At 42.1% G+C, this 21,324-nt stretch overlaps 3 protein-coding genes across 3 annotated transcripts; 2 read left to right on the top strand and 1 right to left on the bottom strand.

The window, feature by feature from the left end:
• Positions 1 to 847: 847 nt before the first annotated feature.
• LOC115169258 (interleukin-12 subunit alpha) lies at positions 848 to 2,979 on the top strand. The gene is made up of 7 exons (XM_029724720.1): positions 848 to 885; positions 1,123 to 1,277; positions 1,375 to 1,461; positions 1,591 to 1,650; positions 1,823 to 1,939; positions 2,135 to 2,179; positions 2,390 to 2,979. Exons 1-7 carry the CDS (start codon positions 864 to 866, stop codon positions 2,543 to 2,545), a joined length of 642 nt encoding a protein of 213 aa, XP_029580580.1. The 5' UTR covers positions 848 to 863; the 3' UTR covers positions 2,546 to 2,979.
• Positions 2,980 to 4,938: 1,959 nt separating this feature from the next.
• On the top strand, positions 4,939 to 9,595 carry LOC115169920 (zona pellucida sperm-binding protein 3). Its single transcript, XM_029726044.1, has 8 exons — positions 4,939 to 5,362; positions 7,107 to 7,219; positions 7,303 to 7,406; positions 7,694 to 7,871; positions 8,060 to 8,177; positions 8,254 to 8,339; positions 8,574 to 8,806; positions 9,080 to 9,595. Exons 1-8 carry the CDS (start codon positions 4,982 to 4,984, stop codon positions 9,313 to 9,315), a joined length of 1,449 nt encoding a protein of 482 aa, XP_029581904.1. The 5' UTR covers positions 4,939 to 4,981; the 3' UTR covers positions 9,316 to 9,595.
• A 7,064-nt stretch (positions 9,596 to 16,659) lies between these two features.
• Positions 16,660 to 19,702, bottom strand: arl14 (ADP-ribosylation factor-like 14). Its single transcript, XM_029726043.1, has one exon. It carries the CDS (start codon positions 17,689 to 17,691, stop codon positions 17,077 to 17,079), a length of 615 nt encoding a protein of 204 aa, XP_029581903.1. The 5' UTR covers positions 17,692 to 19,702; the 3' UTR covers positions 16,660 to 17,076.
• Between the last annotated feature and the right edge of the window lie 1,622 nt (positions 19,703 to 21,324).

Here is a 21,324-nt window from a genome sequence, read left to right as displayed (position 1 = left end):
ACATTACATCAAAGTTGGATCAGCCTGTAGTGTGGTTTTCCACTTTAATTTTGAGTGTGACTCCAAATCCAGACCTCCATGGGTTGATAAATTGGATTTCCATTGATTATTTTTGTGTGATTTTCTTGTCAGCACATTCAACTATGTAAAGAAAAAAGTATTTAATAATATTATTTCTTTCATTCAGATCTAGGATGTGTTGTTTAAGTGTTCCCTTTATTTTTTTGAGCAGTGTATATATAAACACATAAAACCTATAAATACAAACCAAACTAAAAATTGGACAATGTTAGGGTAGCCTACTAGTTGTTTTCTTCTACGGGTGTTAACAATTACATAATTAAATTGGCATTAATGCTATGACATATCTGAATATAGGCAAGTGACTGTTGCCTGTGTGTGCAAAACAGGCAGTTTCTTCCCTACTTTCTCATGTTGCACTACAATGCTCCAAACACTTATGTAATTGAGTTTTGGCCATAGTGAAAGCCCATAGTGAATCATTACCTAGACCTAGGCCTAGCCAACCACTAGAGAGCAGAGGTGACCACATGTTTTCTACCAAACTGTGAGAAACTGCTATGGTTATAGTGGCCACTAACAAAACATCTAATACAATCAACTCAACTCCAGTTAATGTAAATTCCACTTCCACTCTGGGAAAACGTTTCATTATTGATATCGCTGGCATCTAGGAAAATTACACACTGTGACATTGTTACCTGATTTACTTTCAATTTATATTTTCAAGCATTTTTATTGTGGTAGGGAATTCCCTGCTCAGGAAAGTATAAAAACACTGGGAGATGAAGCAAGACACACAAAAGCATTAGGATAAACCAAGGATAAACATTGTTATTACCATGATGCCAAACGCCAAGCTTTGTGAGTAATCTATAGCCTATATCTCTTTCTCTTCTAACAAAAGTATTGTTTTAAAATAAGTAGCCTATTTATTATTTGCTTAAAGTTAGAATAGGTCAGGTTATCTGAGAATATTTTTTTCCTGCATGAGAATACTGCAAAATCATCTAAAAATGATTGGCATATTATTGACAAATGTATTTGTATAGAAAGTTTAAGTTTTAAGTCTTTGTTCTACGTTGTTCTTGAACCTGTCAGATTTTGCCACTTGGCTGCTCTTGGTCGCGCTCACTTGTTCTCTCTGGCACGTGAATATGTCCAGCCCAGTGGTGTCGCGCAGCCGCCCGATAACTGACAACTGTCTTACTACTGCGCAAACACTACTTTGGAACATCACGGAGGCGCTTGCACAGGTGAGACACAGGCACATTTTCCAATACTGTTCTTGATGGTAGACTTTTTATTTAATGAATATCTGTAGCCTATTCCTGAAATTCGTATCAATACTAGGAACACCTGTTCAAAGGAATAAACTGCACGGACCAGGGTATGGAGTTGAACACGAGAACACAGACAGTGCAAGTGTGTGCGCCAAAGGTAAAAAAATAACCACATTCTGTGATCTGTATTCAATTTTTTCAGACAATAATGTGAATTTCCCTATATAAGGCTATATAAGATCAATGTTAAAAGCCTTTGCTGAATAATCTATACTTTGTTTTATAGACCAAAAGCACTCAACAGCACTCAACATGTTCCAGAGTGACAAATGTAACGTTTGATCAGGTAGGCTATTTGCTATTGTCTATAAGTTACATATTACTGTTGTTGCCCAGAGCAACAGTTTTTCCCATAAGAAATGGCATGTTTATTTCCAGTCTAAAGGGGGCAAATCTAACACACTGTCTGCCTGTATTGGTAACTTTTTTACAAGTCATTTCTCTTGTATATCACATAGGACAAGTGTCTGAGGAACATTGAGGAGGATCTGCGTTGTTATAGCGACATGTTACAAGCTATTGACCCTAAACTGCTTGGGCCCAATGTGCTGCAGAACCTCGGAGAGATTAAGGAGGTAAAATCTGGGAATAACTATGCCAAAATACTGGCATGGAGAGGACATGACCTAAAAAATAGCCTTTTGAGATATTTCTAACACAACCAGTTTTGTATACGAAAGTCACTGTAGCTGCAGGTTTAGGATACACAAGTCTACTGACATATATGGCCTCTTCTCTCACCCTTTCATTTGCTTTCGTTTTTTAAACAGAACTGCTTCTCCTCGTCTTTGTTGGGAGTCTGGTCCTCTCAGCAGGTAAGAGATTTTCAAAAGCAATCTTGACTATCATGAAGAGGCCTTTCACGTACTCAGTCTAAAGTTAGCAGGGATTACATTGGGATGTGGGTGGTGGAATTAATGGTCACTACAATATCTCCGAACCAAATATAGAAATTTGTATGTCAACTGTGTGTAACCAAATAGAGATAAAGTTAACTTGACACAGTGTACACTGTTTCTTTTCAGGATACACAAGGTTGTAGGCCTATTCAAGGTACTGCTAACCAAAATGCCTTTGATGAAAGGGTACATCTGTGTAAAGTGCTGAAGGGGCTCCAGGTTCGCACCGTAACCATCAACAGAATCATTGGATATATTCATGCTGGAGAACACAATATGTAAATTGGCATGTCATCATGGACCTGGCAGGCGCCTATGCTGTTGGAGACTATTCCTCATCACCATCATCGTCGTCATCACCATTCTCTCAAGGGAAAAATAATCCAGTTTTCATGACCATAACAAAGTTGCCTTGTCTTGTGGACAAGTTTTCTTTAATATTATCATCAAATAACAGTCTGATAAAGCTATTGGGGATTTAGAATTTACAGGAGTCAAATATTTATAACTCAATATATAAGTATTTAATCTAAGTATTTATTTGTTGATTTTTTTTTTTTACTTGAAAAGCTAAATAATATTAAATATGATATTTATTATCAACCTAATGGGTTGTATTATTTATTTGCCTAATTTATGATTTAAAAATATTTATTTTCTACATATCAATATAACTTATTTCAATGTTTACACAGTTTTTGTTTAAACATCTCCAAAATAAAATACATTTAGCAATGAATTAAAAGAGCCTAATGCCAGCTGTTTTATTTCTCTTTTCGTTTTCATGGTATTTTACTCATTTACATTTACTTCATTTAGCAGACGCTCTTATCCAGAGCGACTTACAAATTGGTGCATTCACCTTATGATATCCAGTGGAACAACCACTTTACAATAGTACATCTATATCTTTTTTTTGGGGGGGGGGGGGGGGGAGTTAGAAGGATTACTATATCCTATCCCAGGTATTCCTTAAAGAGGTGGGGTTTCAGGTGTCTCCGGAAGGTGGTGATTGACTCCGCTGTCCTGGCGTCGTGAGGGAGCTTGTTCCACCATTGGGGTGCCAGGGCAGCGAACAGTTTTGACTGGGCTGAGCGGGAACTGTGCTTCCACAGAGGTAGGGAGGCGAGCAGGCCAGAGGTGGATGAACGCAGTGCCCTTGTTTGGGTGTAGGGCCTGATCAGAGCCTGAAGGTATGTTCCCCTCACAGCTCCGTAGGCAAGCACCATGGTCTTGTAGCGGATGCGAGCTTCAACTGGAAGCCAGTGGAGTGTACTCAAACTCTCGCTCTCTCGCTCTCTCTGTCTGTTTGTATGTGTGTGTGTGTGTGTGTTTTGGTTTTTTTTACTATCCTTGTGAGGACCAGAAGTCCTCACAAAGTTAGTAAAACAAGGAAAATTTGGACAAGTGGGGACATATCACCGGTCCCCATTATTTTTGTCTTAGGGGTTAGGTTTAGGGTTACAATTAGGATTAGGGTTAAGGTTGGGGTTAAGGTTAGAGTTAGGTTAAGGGTTAGGGGTTAGGGAAAATATGATTTTGAATGGTAATAAATTGTTTGGCCCCACAAGAATAGTGTGTGTGTGTGTGTGTGTGAAGAATATTTTGCCATATATAGTCAATACATTAAACTGAGTTAAATGATGGGAAACAGTAAGATTTATTTCCAGGAAAATACACAGTGGTGACCCCATATTACTGACTTGGGTGGTGGCCAAACCACACAATATGCTCGTTCTTGTAGGCCAACACTGGTCAATAATACTAATTTAACTTGGAATCATAGCCTACTGTAACTGTGTGCAATATGTGGGCGGTTATTTTGAGGCGGAAGTGAAGACCAGAGAGAAAGTTCAGAAACGACCATACATTTGTGTAGGCGTATAGATTAAGCAGACACGATGACATGTAGCTTACTACTAGGCCTTCCTATACTCTATAATTTTCGGGGTGGTATGGTTTTGACTGAACATAGCCAAGTGACTCCCTCGCATTGTTCCTTTTTTCACTCTCGAGAAACGTGAGCCCGCATGCAGTCGAAAAGGCTGACTGACACATTGTTCGAAAGTCAGATTTTTGCATTAGGTTTGAGCTCACAAATGGACTTATGTTCGGCTATATTGGCCTATGTTCTTCCCATTATTAGTAGCTAGGCCAGGGCGGACAAGTGCAATAATAAGTTATCCTTCGGGTAATAAATGTCTTACCTCAATAAATTCAAATAGGTGTGTTGGATGTTTTCGAATGATAACCATGGTAGGTGGATGTGATGGGCACGAGGACACGGTTGGTACATTAGACTGCACCGTCGGTGAAGGGGTGCGGTTGGTCAACAATTTAATGGCGTTGAGAAGATGGCGAGTACAAAGCAGTCTATATGTTGTATATTTGTATTACAATTCCTAACGACATGCTGCCTGGCCATAACAGTTCAATCAATAGCCCACACAGACAAATCGCAGTCATTTTCATTCAATGGAAGTGTACCACTGACACCCAGTGGAAGGTGCACGGTACTGTCGAAATAAATTCATTAGGTTACACAGGACCTTTTCATCTTTAATTAGCGCTGATTTGACACAGGTTCGGTAACCCCACCTGTTATCAATGATTGGTCTATGCTTGGACATTTTTGTCATATAAATGTTTGTAATTCGATCTAAGCAATTCAGTGGGTCTGCGAAGCCGCCAAACTACATTCAGGTTGCAAGCTCATAAATGGAGTTTCTGCTAAACTCTCCGTGGTGGGTCGCGACCCTGCTGTCAATTTCTTTACTTGCTGATTGTTATCAGCTTTTTAATCCTCGTGGTTATGGTTCTAAAGATGTCAGTCAGGCCCAATCCTTCAAACCGCGTGCAGAGCCAACCAGTCCTCCTAGGCCGAGAACAGTACTCGTGAAGTGCCACGAAGATTCTCTTGAAGTCGTGGTGAAAGCTGACCTGTTTGACATGGGCATTCTGGTGGACGGCAGCGACTTGCACCTAGGTTCCAATGAAATGGGTAGCAAGGGCGTCGAAGATTCTTGCAGTGCGGTTCCAACGGGGGAGGCAGAGTTTGTTATCTTCGCCCAGTTGACCGCATGTGGAACCAAACTCGCAGTAAGTTTTTCGAAAATGTCAGCTTAATTTAAGTTACTCGTGTCACAGATCTAAGTAGGCTAATTGGGTTCACGTGTTAAACAATTTCCACAAGGCTATGGGACTCTTGTAGGGGGCTGGGCCAAAGGGCTAAGTAAAGAATGTCCTGAAAACGCTTCCATGGACCGGAAGGTAGCCATGGACTTCGCAACTGCAAATGGCTTCGTGAGTCCATGGCTACATGGACAGAAAGGGGCACACCGCCCAAGGCCATGATAAACTCAGCAAAAGAATAAACGTCCTTTTTTTTCAGGACCCTGTCTTTCAAAGAAATCGTAAAAATTCGAATAACTTCACAGATCTTCATTTGTAAAGGGTTTAAATGCCCTTTCCCATGCATGGTCAATGAAGCATAAACAATTAATGAACATGCACCTGTGGAATGGTCATTAAGACACTAACCGCTTACAGACGGTAGATAATTAAAGTCAGTTATGAAAACGTAAGACACTAAAGGGGTCTTTCCACTGACTCTGGAAGAACACCCGAGGAAAGATGCCTGGAGTCCCTACTCATCTGCGTGTATGTGTCTGAGGACTGCAGATGGGGCCAGGGAAATGAATTGCAATGTCCATACTGAGATGCGTAAGACAGCTCTACAGGGAGACAGAATGGACAGCTGATCATCCTCGCAGTGGCAGACCACGTGTAACACCTGAACAGGATTGGTACATCCGACTATCACACCTGCGGGACAGGTACAGGATGGCAACAACTGCCCGAGTTACACCAGGAATGCACTATCCCTCCATCAGTGATCACTGTCCACTATAGGCTGAGAGGCTGGACTGAGGGCTTGTAAGGCAGGTCCTCACCGGCAACACCGTCGTCTATGGGCACAAACTGTAGGACTGTCAAAGTGCTCTTCACTGACGAGTTGTGGTTTTGTCTCACCAGGGGTGTTGGTCGGATTCGTTTATCGTTGCTGGAATGAGCGTTACACCAAGGCCTGTACTCTGGAGCATGCTCGATGTGGAGGGTCTGTTATGGTCTGGGGCGGTGTCCCAGAATCGGACTGAACTTGTCATTGCAGGCAATCAACGCTGTGCGTTACAGGGAAGACATCCTCCTCCCTCATGTGGTACCCTTCCTGCAGGCTCATCCTGACATGACCCTCCAGCATGACAATGCCACCAGCCATACTGCTCGTTCTGTGCATGATTTCCTGCAAGACAGGAATGTCAGTGTTCTGCCATGGCCAGCGATGAGCCCAGATCCCCACTGAGCACGTCTGGGACCTGTTGGATCGGAGGGCTAGGGCCATTTCCCCCCCCCCCCCCCCCCCCAGAAATATCTGGGAACTTAGTTGCCTTGGTGGAAGAGTGGGGTAACATCTCACAGCAAGATGCACTGCAGTATTTAATGTAGCTGATACTGACTTGATTTGACCCCCCCCCCCTCTGTTCAGTGACACATTATTCCATTTCTGTTAGTCATGTCTGGAATTTGTTCAGTTTGTTGCATCTTATGCTCATACAAAGATTCATACTTTAAGTTTGCTGAAAATAAATGCAGGTGAGTATGCTTTCATTTTTGCAGTTTATATTGTTAGCCTAACTTAAGGTTTGTGGTTCAGGAGTTAAGTGTATCTGCATATACACAGCACTCAATGCTCAAGTTGCAACTTTAGGAAACAAATTTGCAGAACTTCCTTAATGAATCTTCAAGCTGCACATGTAACACCTAACCTCTCCATCTCTTCCAGTTTATGGAGACGGAGCTGGTTTATTCCAATATTCTCAGCTATTCACCTGCACCCTCTTCTGGTGTTGTCAGATTTGATTCGGCTGTGATTCCCATCGAATGCCATTACGGAAAGTGAGTTACCTGTAGTGAACATTGATGCCTAGTATTTTGATATAATGGGTTTTTAAACACTTAAATAATGTGAATGTGTTTAGGAGGTATGCTGTTGACAGTGCTGCCCTGGCTCCCACCTGGATCCCATTTGCCTCAACAGTGACTGCTGAGGACCATCTGCAATTCAGCCTCCGCCTCATCACGGGTAGGATGTTGGTTTTGTTCACTTCATAACTTGTACATTTTTAGTTATTCATGGACCTTAAGTTTTTCACACAAACATGCACTCTAGTGTGCAAGTTGCCAGCGTAGACCAGTGTTCATGTTAGCAGCATAAAACATTTGTTTGCATCAATGGGTCAAATGAAGTGATCTCCTTTCAATGTGACTGGTGTATTATGGAATTCAAACCAACATTAGGTATTAAACACTAGTATAAGCATCCCCAAATGGATGTCTGTTTGCACATGCTCATCCCCACCTTCTCTACAGATGACTGGCGCTCTGAAAGGGGTTCAAATGCCTACTTCCTGGGTGAAACCATACACCTGGAGGCAGCTGTTACCATGGGCAACCACATGCCCCTTCGTGTGTATGTGGACCATTGTGTGGCCACGGCAACTCCTGACGCAGACTCAAACCCTAGACACAACTTCATAGAGTACTACGGGTAAGGTCATCTAGAAAGTATTGACTGGTGATGGTTGCTTCAGCTTGCCATAGTACAGTAGGATACATTTCATTTTTCCAATGCTTGGCTATTGGCTCACAACTGTGGTTGGGTAAACAACTGTAGAAAGCCATCTAGTTGGCTTATTCCTTTCCCTAACCACCTAGCTCCCTGTCTTGCCTAATTAGATGCCTCACTGATGCCCAGCTGACTGGCTCTAATTCACGGTACATGCCCAGGGTCCAGGATGACAAGCTGCATATCATGCTGGATGCCTTCAGATTCTACCAGGAGGATTCCAATTTGGCAAGTGCCCACTCCTTTGTTTGTTCTTGTGTTCTGCACCTTTTTGGCCATTCTGATATCCATTCCATCACCACAGATCTTCATCACCTGCCATCTGAAAGCTGTCCCCGCCATGTCTTCCGGGAAATCAAGGAGTCGAGCGTGCTCCTTCATTGAGAACAGGTATGAGATGGAGAATCCTGCCTCTTGTTAACACTGACATTTGTATGGAGGCTGCGAACACTAATGGTTTTCTTCATTAGCACTGCCAGGGGATTTCAGACTGTAGAATTAGACCTTAAAAATAATTGTGGTTAACTGATGCATACTGTGAAGTATTTACTGTGCATGACCTTAATGATGGCAAGTTATTTAACTTTGAGCTGCAATCGAACAAGATCTTCATTCTCATTCCAGCTGGAGGTCAGCAGATGGGAATGACCAGGCCTGTATAAGTTGTGTGGTCTCCAAACGCTTCGCGGAGCCTACTGCCCCCATGACTACAACCAACACTAAGACTACTACTCCCAAACCAAATTCATCCAGCTTCCGCGTTCGCCCAGGCCAGCGCACAGAGCAGCTCCAAAAGGTTGAGCCCAGATCCAAAAAGCCTTACTCTGGTGTCTGGAAGAGGGGAACGGACACAACAGGTGGGTTACGAGGCTGCTTAGCCAATCGGAGGCAACCTAGATGCATTGCATGCTTAGTATGTATTGGCTTTTGCTCCAGCCTATGCTTTTCTCCCAAGTGATTTTCTTTTTTTTGGTTGCATGTTTAAGATTAACGGTCCAGCAATGTGCTCTAGCTAGAATTCAGGAAAAGGATTTGGAACACTTATTGAACTGTTTGAATATCATTGACAAACAATAAATGTTTTCTAAAATTAACTCAAGGTTTAGCTAAATCAGATAATGTTATTCCAGAGTGGAGCAAGACTACCATCTTGGGGCCCCTGATTGTTGTCCCTACTCAGGAAGTTATCACCTTGGCAACGGTCTCCACGACACTCCGCCCGATAATGACATTGGGTGAGACCGTAGACTTGGCAGCAGTCCATCCCAAAGAGCTGCTGGAGGCTACAACTGTGCCAACGGACATCTCTTCGGGCACCGGTGGTACCTGCGAAAATGAAGGCAGGAAATGCACGCTTTCTGAATGAGACGGGCACTACTGTGAACACCATAAGTCTCTCCAGTCACACAAGATGGCATCTCACTGGCTTGAAGGGTGCTGTGCAGGAAGTCTACTGTGGAACTTGAATGCAATTGACTCTAGGATGGCAATTGACCAACCCTTGGCTTAAACCACTAACCAAGTTCTAGGTCCTTTTTAAAGAATTAGATGTGAATTCAAATTGTTTAGTAGAATGTTATTATTGCTGATCTGCTTTTCCATTTCACAGTACCTTGGCCAATGCAAATAAAAATGTTACATCCATAGTTGGCTTATTTGATTTTTTTTTTTTAGCTATTCAGTCAATTTATCAGTTTGCATCAATGCTTGCCCCTGGATCATTAACAGTCAAGCAAAAGGATTGTCAAATTATGGCTCTGAGGTGGTTTAGCAGTCTAAGCCGCTGCCTCTGGAGCACGTACAATGTTCTGCTGCCAGCATGGGTTAGTCTGACCCACTGCTCTCAGCACTTCAACCTGTCATGTAGCAGGTGTAAAATATGACTCGTATGTAGCATAAGGAACTGCAAGATTTATGAAATGCATGACTCTTGCATTCATGACCAAGCTTGATGGTGGCATTTACCACATACGACTGGGCAAAATCTATTTAAATGCCCATCTAGTAAATGTCAGTGGGAAATGAATCATCCGTGAGTGCGTAATTCACTTAAGGAAATTCCCTGCTTTTCGGCAGTTGAAAGAAACAAAGCTTTAAGGTTATTGAACACCACTTATTTACAAGCATGATGGCTGTAATTTTAGTTTATGGTTGCTGCTTGTTGACCAATAAAGCCATTATATGCTTTAAATGTGCTCAATGCTCTGTAGGGAGGGTGTGATGAAATGGCAGTGTTTCCGGAGGACATCAAGTGCCACATTGCTGTGTGCCTCACAAATGTTGCAATGTGGATGTAACCGGTGTGAAATGCCTAGCTAGTTAGTAGGGTGCGCACTAACGCCGTTTCAATCAGTGACCTCACTTGCTCCGAGACCTTGTAGTTGTTCCCCTTGCCATGGCTTTTGTGGAGCAATGGTGCTTCGTGGGTGACGGGTGCAGAGGGTCCCTGGTGCGTCCCCAGGTAGGGGCGAGGAGAGGGACGGAAGCAATACTCTTACACGGCGGGTTCTGACGTGGGGGTGGGAGGCCCTGTAGTAAATATTTATTATATATATTTTTTTTTTAAATAACAGCTCCGCGCAGTGCAAGACGTATGAATGCCCTGACTTCTGCAGAGGCCGTATCACTGCCAACGCAGACGGATTGACAATGGTGAATGTATCCAACTGGTATTTAGAACTTTCCAACTGGTAATTTCCACCTTCCCACTTGGTTACGAATGCAGCATTAGCACTTGGTCTTTGGAGTGGACCCAGAAGTAATTTAATTTATTAGGATCCCCATTAGCTGACGCCAATGGCAACAGCTAGTCTTACTGTGGGTTGACACATGAAAAAATACATTACAGATTAACTTTACAATTTACATATTTAAAAACATGTTTTTACACGCTATATAAACAAAAGTATGGGGACACCCCTTAAAATTTGTGGATTTGGCTATTTCAGCCACACCCGTTTGAGAGGTGTATAAAATAGAGCACACAGCCATGCAATCTCCATAGACAAACATTGTCAGTAGAATGGCCTTACTGAAGAGCTCTGTGACTTTCAATGCTGCGCCGTCATAGGATGCCACCTTTCCAACAAGTCAATTAGTCAAATTGCTGCCCCGGTCAATTGTAAGTGCTGTTATTGTGAAGTGGAAATGTCTAGGAGCAACATTGGCTCAGCCACAAAGTGGTAGGTCACACAAGCTCACAGAACGGGACCACCGAGTGCTGAAGAGCGTAGCGTGTAAAAATTGTCTGTCCTCAGATGCAACACTCACTACCGAGTTCCAAACTGCCTCTGGAAGCAATGTCAGCACAATGATTGTTTGTTGGGAGCTTCATGAAATGGGTTTCCATGGCCGAGCAGCTACTCTGGAGAAATGGATATGCATTCTCTGGAGTGATGAAGTCCGACAGGTGAATCTAGGTTTGGCAGATGCCAGGAGAACGCTACATGCCCCAATACAAAGTGCCAACTGTAAAGTTTGATGGAGGAGGAAGAATGGTATGGGGCTGTTTTTCATGGTTCGGGCCCCTTAATTCCAGTGAAGGGAAATCTTAACGCTACAGCATACAATGACATTCTAGACAATTCTGTGCTTCCAACTTTGTGGCAACAGAAGGCCCTTTCCTGTTTCAGCAGTACAATGCCTCTGTGCACAAAGCAAGGTCCATACAGAAATGGTTTGTCGAGATCGGTGTGGAAGAACTTGACTGGCCTGCACAGAGCCCTGACCTTAACTCCATTGAAGAGATGGTTTTGATTGAGCTGTTTTGAATGAACTGCTGTACATTGAGCTACCGTACCGCAAGAGTTTGGACTTCTGTTTTGAAGACATTGTTTATTTTTTATAAAAGGTACCAATGATAGGTGTAGTGTTGCTTCATGCGTGGTATGCGTGAAGCAACACTAAACCCATCAGTAGGCTAGTGCTTGTCAAGCAAGAGCAATGGGCACTGTCTCCCGGTGTTGTTGCGTTCATGCCCTTCCCATTGAGTAGTAGTTTCTAGGCTATGTATGTATCAAGGTGACATCTAGATGGTTATCAATATTTGTTATTTCTTGTGTAGGCTGCTATCCTACTTGAAATTAAATCATGGGAGGGGGAAAAAATGGCCACGTTAGCTACCGCCTGCGACACGACCGCAGCCTAATACCCAGTAGGAAACACTTCCCGTTGGCAGGCACGTTGATACATCACCGGTGCACTGGTTGCAGTCTTATCTACTTGTCGTGCAGCCCAATCAGTCACGCAAAACGGCCTTGAGTGGCAACAATTCTGCCCAATTAGCCGATTCATTTTCCATACGCGCGCGCGCGCACAACCACACACGAACACACACGAACACAGTTTGACACACCCACTCGCCCATATTCTGGTCGCCATATTGGGCCGCAGCTACCCATACTTGGAAGTAACGGGGCGTGTTTCTCTGCCAGGCGTTGCTGACGCCTGCCAGATCTTACAACGCCTGGATAGATATTTTACGTATCAGCTAACCACATATTTATAGCAATCTGTCAGTCGATGACACTGTCGATGACGTAGCACGTAACTATTGTTTGATGCATGCAACGTTTGAGCAGGGGAAGGCTTAACATGGTGTTGTAATGATTGCATTTTAAAGGGTTATTAATCTGTGATTGCTACAGTCGTGGCCAAAAATATGGGAACCCTTGCATTTTTTTTCAAGTAACTGCAATCAAAATAACTGCAATCAAGCGCTTCCTATAGCCATCGATGAGCTTCCTGCACCTCTGTACTGGCAGTTTGGTCCACTCCAAACTGAGCAAACTGCTCCAGTTCTCCCAGATTTGAAGGGTGCCTTCTCCCAACTGCTGTTTTCACATCTCTCCATAAGTTTTCAATGGGATTTAGATCTGGACTCATTGCTGACCACTTCAGAACAGTCCAGCGTTTTGTCCTGAACCATTCCTGGGTGCTTTTTGAAGTGTGTTTGGGGTCATTGTCCTGCTGGAAGACCCAATACCTTCAACGGAGATGCAGCTTTCTGACACTGGTTCTGACAATGCCTTGGTATTCTCCTGATTTCATGATGCCATGCACATGTTGGAGGAACCCAGAACATCACTGGACCTCCTCCATGTTTGACTGTAGGGAAGGTGTTCTTTTCTTTGAAAGCTTCATTTTGTTTTGTGTAAACATAGAGATGGTGTGCTTTACAATATAGCTCTAATTTGGTCTCATCTGTCCACATCAAGGTCTCTGGAGATGAACTTGTAGCCTTGAGATTGTCCATGCTTGGCTACAATCTTGTGTCTGACTTCCTCAGATAATTCTCTGGTTTTATTTCTTTTCTCTATGCTCATTGCGGTACACACAGTGACACAAAACAGGAGAATGAGTCCTTTTCTCTATTCAAACGGGTTGAATTAGTCATTTTATATTGCAGGCACCTGCAACTCACCACAGCTGATAATAATATTGTCCTGGCCATTTTAGGATTTCTTTGTGGAATTAGCTAACATTTAGTAAATTCAGATTTTGTTTTGTTAAACTGCAAACCAAAGATATACATACTGTATGTGGATACCAAAATATTGTTTTATTTCAACAGTTTTCTGGAAGAAATTGGTAGAGCATGGTGCTTGCAACGCCAGGGTTGTGGGTTCGATTCCCACAAGGGGGCCAGCACAGAAAAAATAAAAATGTATGAAATGAAATGTATGCATTCACTACTGTAAGTCACTCTGGATAAGAGCGTCTGCTAAATGACTAAAATGTAAATGTAATAATATGCCTAATAATTGTTTGAAAAAAGTGCAAGGGTACCAATACTTTTGGCCATGACTGTACATTATTTATTGTTTTACCTTTAATGAACTATATGTAGCCATTGATTCTTGGATAATATAATTTATAAATAATGGCTTATTAGTTTAGTTCAACTGTATACACCATCAGAACCCAAAATATAATCTTGTTTTACCCCATTATTTGTAAACAATGAAATTGTAAACAAACACTGTATAGCTTCAAACATTGTTTAAACTATCATTTTGATCTCATGGATGGTCAGTCCTTGCATCCATAGCTTTATCTATGAATTTGGGGGGTTACATTGGATTTCTCCAGCTTCATCCCTAAGCTATTTATGCAAAAGGTGGCTCAGAATCTGTTTTGTTTGAACTGCAGAAGGCACCTTTAAGTCCTTGTCATGCAGGTTGTTGATAGCCTACGAATGGAGATGCAGCATTACTTCTTCCCATCGTTTCTACATTGCATGGAAGACTGGCCTGCGCTGTTTCTACTCCCTATGGAACATTGGCCTGACTGTTTCTACTCCCTATGGAACATTGGCCTGACTGTTTCTACTCCCTATGGAACATTGGCCTGGCTGTTTCTAATCCGTATGGAACATTGGCCTGACTGTTTCTACTCCCTATGGAACATTGGCCTGACTGTTTCTACTCCCTATGGAACATTGGCCTGGCTGTTTCTAATCCCTATGGAACATTGGCCTGCGCTGTTTCTACTCCCTATGGAACATTGGCCTGACTGTTTCTACTCCCAATGGAACATTGGCCTGGCTGTTTCTAATCCCTATGGAACATTGGCCTGGCTGTTTCTAATCCCTATGGAACATTGGCCTGGCTGTTTCTACTCCCTATGGAACATTGGCCTGGCTGTTTCTAATCCCTATGGAACATTGGCCTGGCTGTTTCTACTCCCTATGGAACATTGGCCTGGCTGTTTCTAATCCCTATGGAACATTGGCCTGGCTGTTTCCACTCCCCATTTAACTTTGGCCTGGCTGTTTCCACTCCCCATTTAACATTGGCCTGCGCTGTTTCTAATCCCTAAGGAACATTGGCCTGGCTGTTTCCACTCCCCGTTTAACATTGGCCTGCGCTGTTTCTAATCCCTATGGAACATTGGCCTGCGCTGTTTCTAATCCCTAAAGAACATTGGCCTGCGCTGTTTCCACTCCCCGCTGTTTCCACTCCCCAGGTAGACAATTGTCAAGAATGAGAACGTAAAAACAACACACATTTATGTGAAAATATACTTCTGGGTAACCAAGATTAGGCTACTGCGTGACTGTACCATAGATAGGTCAGTGTACACCCTAAACGGGTGTCAGGACCATGGAGAGCCAGCCACTCACGATCGCCGTCGTAGGCCTACATCAGATAGACTTGTTGTAGTTGCACCAGAGTTATCACTCATGTACAACAAGACTGAACATAAACTGTAGCCTATCGATTTCTGGGTTTATCATTACTGATCTTGAGTACAACTCAGACAACAAATTGATCTCTCCGTCTGCCGGCGCCAACTGTTTAGCTGTAACAGTTACTGTATCTAATGACAACCCTCCAACAATTGGCCATTGGGTGGTCGCTAATGATTTAATAGCAGGCAGATAATTGCTCATTTGGATTTAATGCCCTGAAAGTGGACACTGAAGTGCACTCCAAAGGCACTTAGTCTTTGGATGATGCAATGAGTTGACTATTTCAACAAAGCACATTTTTAAAAGGCCCGTAGCCTAGATATGTATTCCAATCAATACTATCTACAAAGGTCTGGCGATGGTTGTTTTGAACCTAAAGAGAACATTTACCAAAATAAACGCTCTATATGCATAAAAGGCCTAATTTGATTAACCACAACCAATTTTGTACCCTAGTGATGGAGGTCATCCGTTTATAATCAGACACAGAAATTAGATTACAAGCATTTGGCTCAATGAGCTTGCTATGTAAACACGTTCGGAGAGACAATATGGATGACAATTCCAGATTCATTTTTCAACACCGCATGTTCAGATGCTACGGCTCAACCAGTGCCATCGATCAATGGTTTTGGCTCATTGCGCATTGTCTCTCGTAAACTATAGCGTACGTCGTTCCAACCAACGTGACATATTTACAATCAAAACAGAAGACTTCTAGCATTTTCTTTAAGAATAATGTGTCTTTATCTCAAAGGTCACACGCCGAGCTTTACATTTTTCTCCTTATTTGTTATAGCTATTGGACATGCGCTCCGAAACTGTGGAGAGATCCTTTGCAGAGACGACCAAATATGCTGCGCGCACGGTAACGACAGTGTCGTCGTCGGCTGTTGCAGAAACACGGTTCACAGCACCTTCTACAACATCGCAATGGTTACGCGGAAACTCTCCGGGGTCCTCCTTTTGCTCCTTCTGTTTGCCCTGGGATACTTCATCCAGCGGATTGCCTGCTCGAGACCCAGGCGACAGCTTGACAGCCATGATCCGCACCCGCTCCTCAACGGACGGATAACGGTATCTCAGGACCCGCTCCTGGAGAGCTACACATCGCATAGCCTTGCTACTGACCTAGCTCCCCCTGTCTCTCTACCCGCCTACGATGAGGTGAAGTACTTGCCAACATATGAGGAGACGGTGCAGGAGGGGGACAGAGATCGGTTGGAGACCACGGAGCGAGCGGGACAAGAACAGGAACCGGACACGTCCACCTGCGCCTCTCCAACAGTATGTCATCGCTGAGAGAACCAGGCTAACTGACCTTCACTGTCAGCATAATGACGTTTGATAACTCTCACAAGTGTTGTTTATAAAGAGCCTATTATGTTAAACTAACACAAATTAATCAAATCGGTCACTCCTGAGTTTTAGTACGCAAGAAGTGCCATATAGCCTTACGCAAAAATGTAATAAGTGTGAAAGAGGCCTTACATGTTTAGGTGGGAAAAAAATGTAGCATGTAGGGAAGACATTTTATTAGATACAAGGCGTATATATATTAGGTTATAGGTCTACATAACAGATGAAAAGTGAATTTGACCATTTGGGGTGCGTTTTTACGCATTGCTCCCCAAAGTCCACAATGACATGTTAATTATTAGGCCTTTAGGCGACTTAACATTATTTATGACCATATTTATCAGAGGAAATAATCTGATACAAACGTATTAAACTTAGTTGGAAAAAATGTCATAGGCTGATTTAAAGTCAATTGAATAGCTTCGTGGATTGATTTCGTTTCCATGTAGTCTATTGTACTGTGACAACCTTTTAAAGAAACAAATTGATCATAGTGAAATGTGATCTTCATCCGTGAACAATAAAAACAAATTATCATTTGTCAATAACTTTTGACATATCCTATCATTGCAAACATTACAAACCCATTGACGTGACTGATTTTGATCGTAGATACTGCACTGTCTCTTTAATATTGTCTTGAACGTCCTCTGATGGTAGTTTGAGCAGGTGTGCCACCTTTTGGAAGCCCTCTATAAGCCCAGCACCGGTCACAGCAGAGCAGGGCTGAACGAACCAGTCCCGCTCAGCGCTCATCGTCCTCAGGTGAAAGCGCTCCGTTATCTCCGTGACGGACACGGCCTCGGGAAGGTCCTGCTTGTTGGCGAGGATGACAACAGGCAGACCCTGTAAGAATTCACTCCTCAGGGCGTGATCTAGTTCCCGCCGGGCCTCGTCCAACCGGCGCCTGTTGGAGCTGTCCACCACGAACACCAGTCCAGCAGTGTCCTGATAGAAGCTCTTCCAGTAGTGCCTCATTGTATTCTGGCCGCCCACGTCCCACACGGTCAGAGCAACTGTCTCCCTCTTCTTCTTGGCTTCTATCATCTCCACATTGAAACCGATGGTGGGAACGGTATTGACCGATTCGTTATATTTCAGTTTGTAAAGAAGGGTTGATTTCCCCGCTGAGTCGAGACCCAATAGGAGAACTCGGGCCTCGGGTTGGGGTCTCGATCCCCGCTGTCCCATGTGTGGTAAAGCGTAACCCGACTACTTGGCAAAGACGCAAATCAGGGAGAGGCAGTGATATCACCGTATGTCACTGTTCTCTGCCTCGAGCTGCGGTGTTTACCCAGTGCGTTGCCGTTCTGTTACCAGGTAAACGATTACATGCTACCTATAAACCTTTCGTTCACCGATAAGCAAGGGTCAAAGTAGGTCCTATATGAAGCAAGATATGACTGTTGTTTGGTTAACAACTTATCCACCAAATGAGCCAGTTTAGCGTGACTCAAATCAGTGCCCTGTTGACACAAACAATGCAACAATGTAGCACATGCGCAGGTTTGATAGCCTCATGTTTTTATCACATTTCACATGTTAATTCAAATCCTCCCTGTGCATGGTATTTAACCTGCTCTAAAGACACATTGAAGCGTCACCTCGAATGGTCTGACCTTTACGTAAAGTTGAACAAAGTGTACGCATGGAGATGAACGAACGCTCTATATCATCAGATAACAGTATAGCATATATATCATTATGTCATTCAGATGTACTTAAGGCCAAGGCAACCATTAGTTATGTCATGTGTAGCCTAGCCTATAGCTAAAATAATATATGGGCCATTTGGACACAATATAGAATATATTGCATTTTCCACTTCAATCTGACAGATACAGATACCTTAAATCACATTAAAACCACCAGGCAGGCAATATAACTTACATTATAGTTACATATCAAACAATGGAAAACAATTCCAAAGATGTTTAGATGAAAGAAAGAGAGAGAATTAAAGAAAGAACATATTTTTGCTTGGTTCTCAGTTGCTGCCTGAAGCCTTCAGGCTTAGTATTACATTTAAACTAACTGGTCACATTCAGTTGCAACACAATCTCACACTCAATTAGTGCAAATATGTACAAAAAGTATTTCAGCAGATTTTGTGTGTTTTTGTGGCTTAATTAGTGTGAAAACACAAACTTTGTGTGACTTAATTCGTAGGAAAAGACACAAAAAATGTTGACTTCATTCATAGGAAAATTCATTTTTGGCGGGCAAACTTAGGAAAAATCTTTTGAAAGTTATTGGAGTAGTGCATTTGGGGCATTTGTGTTCGACACTGCTTTTTTTGTCCCAGATATATATATAAACGTTAACAACCCAATATTGTTAATCGACCATGTTATCACTGGTATTTGTGTCAATTATGTTTTCTATGCTTGTTTTGGCTTAATACTTTGGGCTACTGGTGCTATGTCAGATTTTATGAGGGTTGCCAGATTGGAGTAAAAAGCTGTATTTGTCTGTTTTTTTTGTGGTATCGATAAAGGTATTTGATTGGAGAATGGGGATACATTTTCATGATGGGAAATTCATTCATCAATAAATGTGGGGAAACAGAATACCTGCAAAGAAAAATCTGTTTGGTTTCAATTTCCCTGGTGCAGCTGCATGGTATTTGCAACTATAACACGTCTGGACTATGATCTATGACTAAGCCATATCATTGCAGTTGAACAGGTTCATGTAAAATAATTAATTATTTTGGTTTACACTTATGGCACTTCCAAGGCCGTTTCATGATGATTATTACCATCGTGTCAATCATGTTATGGACTTAGGCTATTGTAACAAGGCATTATAGGCCTACTGCCTCCGCCCAGAGAATACTAGGCTTTCATGGTAATGGCCGTTAGAGTTCACTTTGCTATGTATGAGCCCTGTCTACAGTCCCTGTTGAAACGTTCACTTTTTTCTGCTACATTGGTGGCAGCGGTGGGATCACATCCAGCTCACGCCTATTTATGGGATCTAGTGTTGGGAAGCATTCTGTTTTTCAACATTGTGTTGGGTGTAATTACATTGATATACTTAGTGAACAATGGTTAAGAAACAATGTGTGTGAAGGATAGAAGTAGTAATTACAGGTGTGATCAAGCCTTACATCAAAGTTGCCCAAAGCTGAATGGAAAGTGCTATGCCCTGAGCTGTTATTCAGAAGAAAGTCCTCTGTGACTGTCTCATTTAAATCAGTTAACTCACCAGTGTGGACCCAAAACAAACATATTCTACACATTTACAAACTCCCTGTTTAAAGTCTTATTACAACCATGGTGTTCTGTTGTTACTGAAGCTTCTACAGCTAATAACCTGACAAGGATCCACATCATATTTATTTATTTCACCTTTTATTTAACCAGGTAGGCAAGTTGAGAACAAGTTCTCATATGGGTAGACAAATAATGTAAGTTTGTTATGCAGCAAAACACAACTCTCCTTTTAATAGGATGCAAACCAGTAATATGAATCACTGTTGATCCATCCTGTTCTGATCTAATGAGATGGCTGTAGGATTTTCTACGGCCTAGAATGGAGGCCTTTCCCAGTCAGGAAGGACGAAGCTAGGCCCCTCTCGGTTCTCATTGGTGAAGACTGAACTCAAGTTAGGGGTTATATGTCAGACTCTCCTATACAACTTTTTCCAACATCTTATACCCCTGAGGTTGTAAATAAACCATTTTTTAAGGTGATATAACTTGTATCATTATAGGGCTGTGAAACCCATAGCCGAATTGCTTCAGACTGAGAATTTGTCACTGGAAATTGCTGCTGACATTGAACATAGCTTAGGGTTAGGGTATTTAATTCATTTCATACTCTCCTATGCCACTATTCCCAACATCTTATAACCCATAGGTTTTAAATAAACCCTTTTTAAAGTGATAGAACTTGTATCATTATTATACTGTAGGGCTGTGAACCCCATAGCTGAATGGCTTCATTTATTTATGGAGAGCAATTTCCGTTTTATAACAGGCAGTGTCCATTTATTTACAGTAGTGTGTTGGTTAATTATTGCTTTCTTCAGTGGAAATACAGAATGTGTATAAAAATGCCAAATATACCAAAAGCTAAATCAAGCAGAGATTTACGACTATTTAACCACGTTAATCATTACTGAAAAATGCAAACGACAAACATTTAACCAGTAAAAGATAATGAATACATGACAACTAGATACAGATATTTGATAAATTATTCATACAAAATTCTAGAGTTGGCTATAACATGAGTACAAACAATGTGAGTGTGTGTATCTGTGTAAATGTTCGTGTGTGTGTGTTTTATCATTTCCCATCATAAAAATGTATCCCCATTCCCCAATCAAGTAGCTTCATCGATACCACAACAAAACTATGAAAAAGTGGAGCCTTGTAACATAGAAAACAGTATTGTCATTAAAAAAAGAACATAAGGTTACTGTTATATTACAATTATTTTGGTGACAACCTGGTTGATTAGCAATATTGGGTTGTTAACACGTTACTTTTTAAAATATAAATAAATGTGGGACACAAAAAAAGGCAGTGTAGAACACATTGCCCATCATCTCTCTAACAACTTTCAAAAGATTGTTCCGAAGTTTGCCCCCCAAAAATGTATTTTCCTATGAATGAAGTCGTACAAAAATGTATTTTCCTAATAATTAATTTGCACAAAAAATGTGTTTTCACACGAATTAAGACACACAAAACCTGCTGAAATAGTTTTTGTACATATTTGCAAGAATTGAGAGTGAGATTGTGTTGCCAGACTACTTGGGCTTGGTTTAAATATACACGTGATCTTTCCATACCCACTGGGCGCAGTTGTCAA

Source organism: Salmo trutta, chromosome 31, assembly GCF_901001165.1.
Source record: "Salmo trutta chromosome 31, fSalTru1.1, whole genome shotgun sequence".
Classification (NCBI taxonomy): domain Eukaryota; kingdom Metazoa; phylum Chordata; class Actinopteri; order Salmoniformes; family Salmonidae; genus Salmo; species Salmo trutta.
Note: the sequence above shows the minus strand (reverse complement) of the source record. Positions and strands in the feature narration are given on the sequence as shown.

Bases quoted from the DNA above. Each gene is read 5' to 3' on its own strand.
- LOC115169258 (XM_029724720.1), top strand. From the start codon at position 864: ATGATGCCAAACGCCAAGCTTT. The intron at 886-1,122 runs GTGAGTAATCTA...TGAACCTGTCAG, and splicing joins GATGCCAAACGCCAAGCTTT to ATTTTGCCACTTGGCTGCTC. The intron at 1,651-1,822 runs GTAGGCTATTTG...TATATCACATAG, and splicing joins CAAATGTAACGTTTGATCAG to GACAAGTGTCTGAGGAACAT.
- LOC115169920 (XM_029726044.1), top strand. From the start codon at position 4,982: ATGGAGTTTCTGCTAAACTCTCCGTGGTGGGTCGCGACCCTGCTGTCA. The intron at 5,363-7,106 runs GTAAGTTTTTCG...CATCTCTTCCAG, and splicing joins CATGTGGAACCAAACTCGCA to TTTATGGAGACGGAGCTGGT. The intron at 8,178-8,253 runs GCAAGTGCCCAC...CCATCACCACAG, and splicing joins ACCAGGAGGATTCCAATTTG to ATCTTCATCACCTGCCATCT.
- arl14 (XM_029726043.1), bottom strand. From the start codon at position 17,691: ATGGGACAGCGGGGATCGAGACCCCAACCCGAGGCCCGAGTTCTCCTA.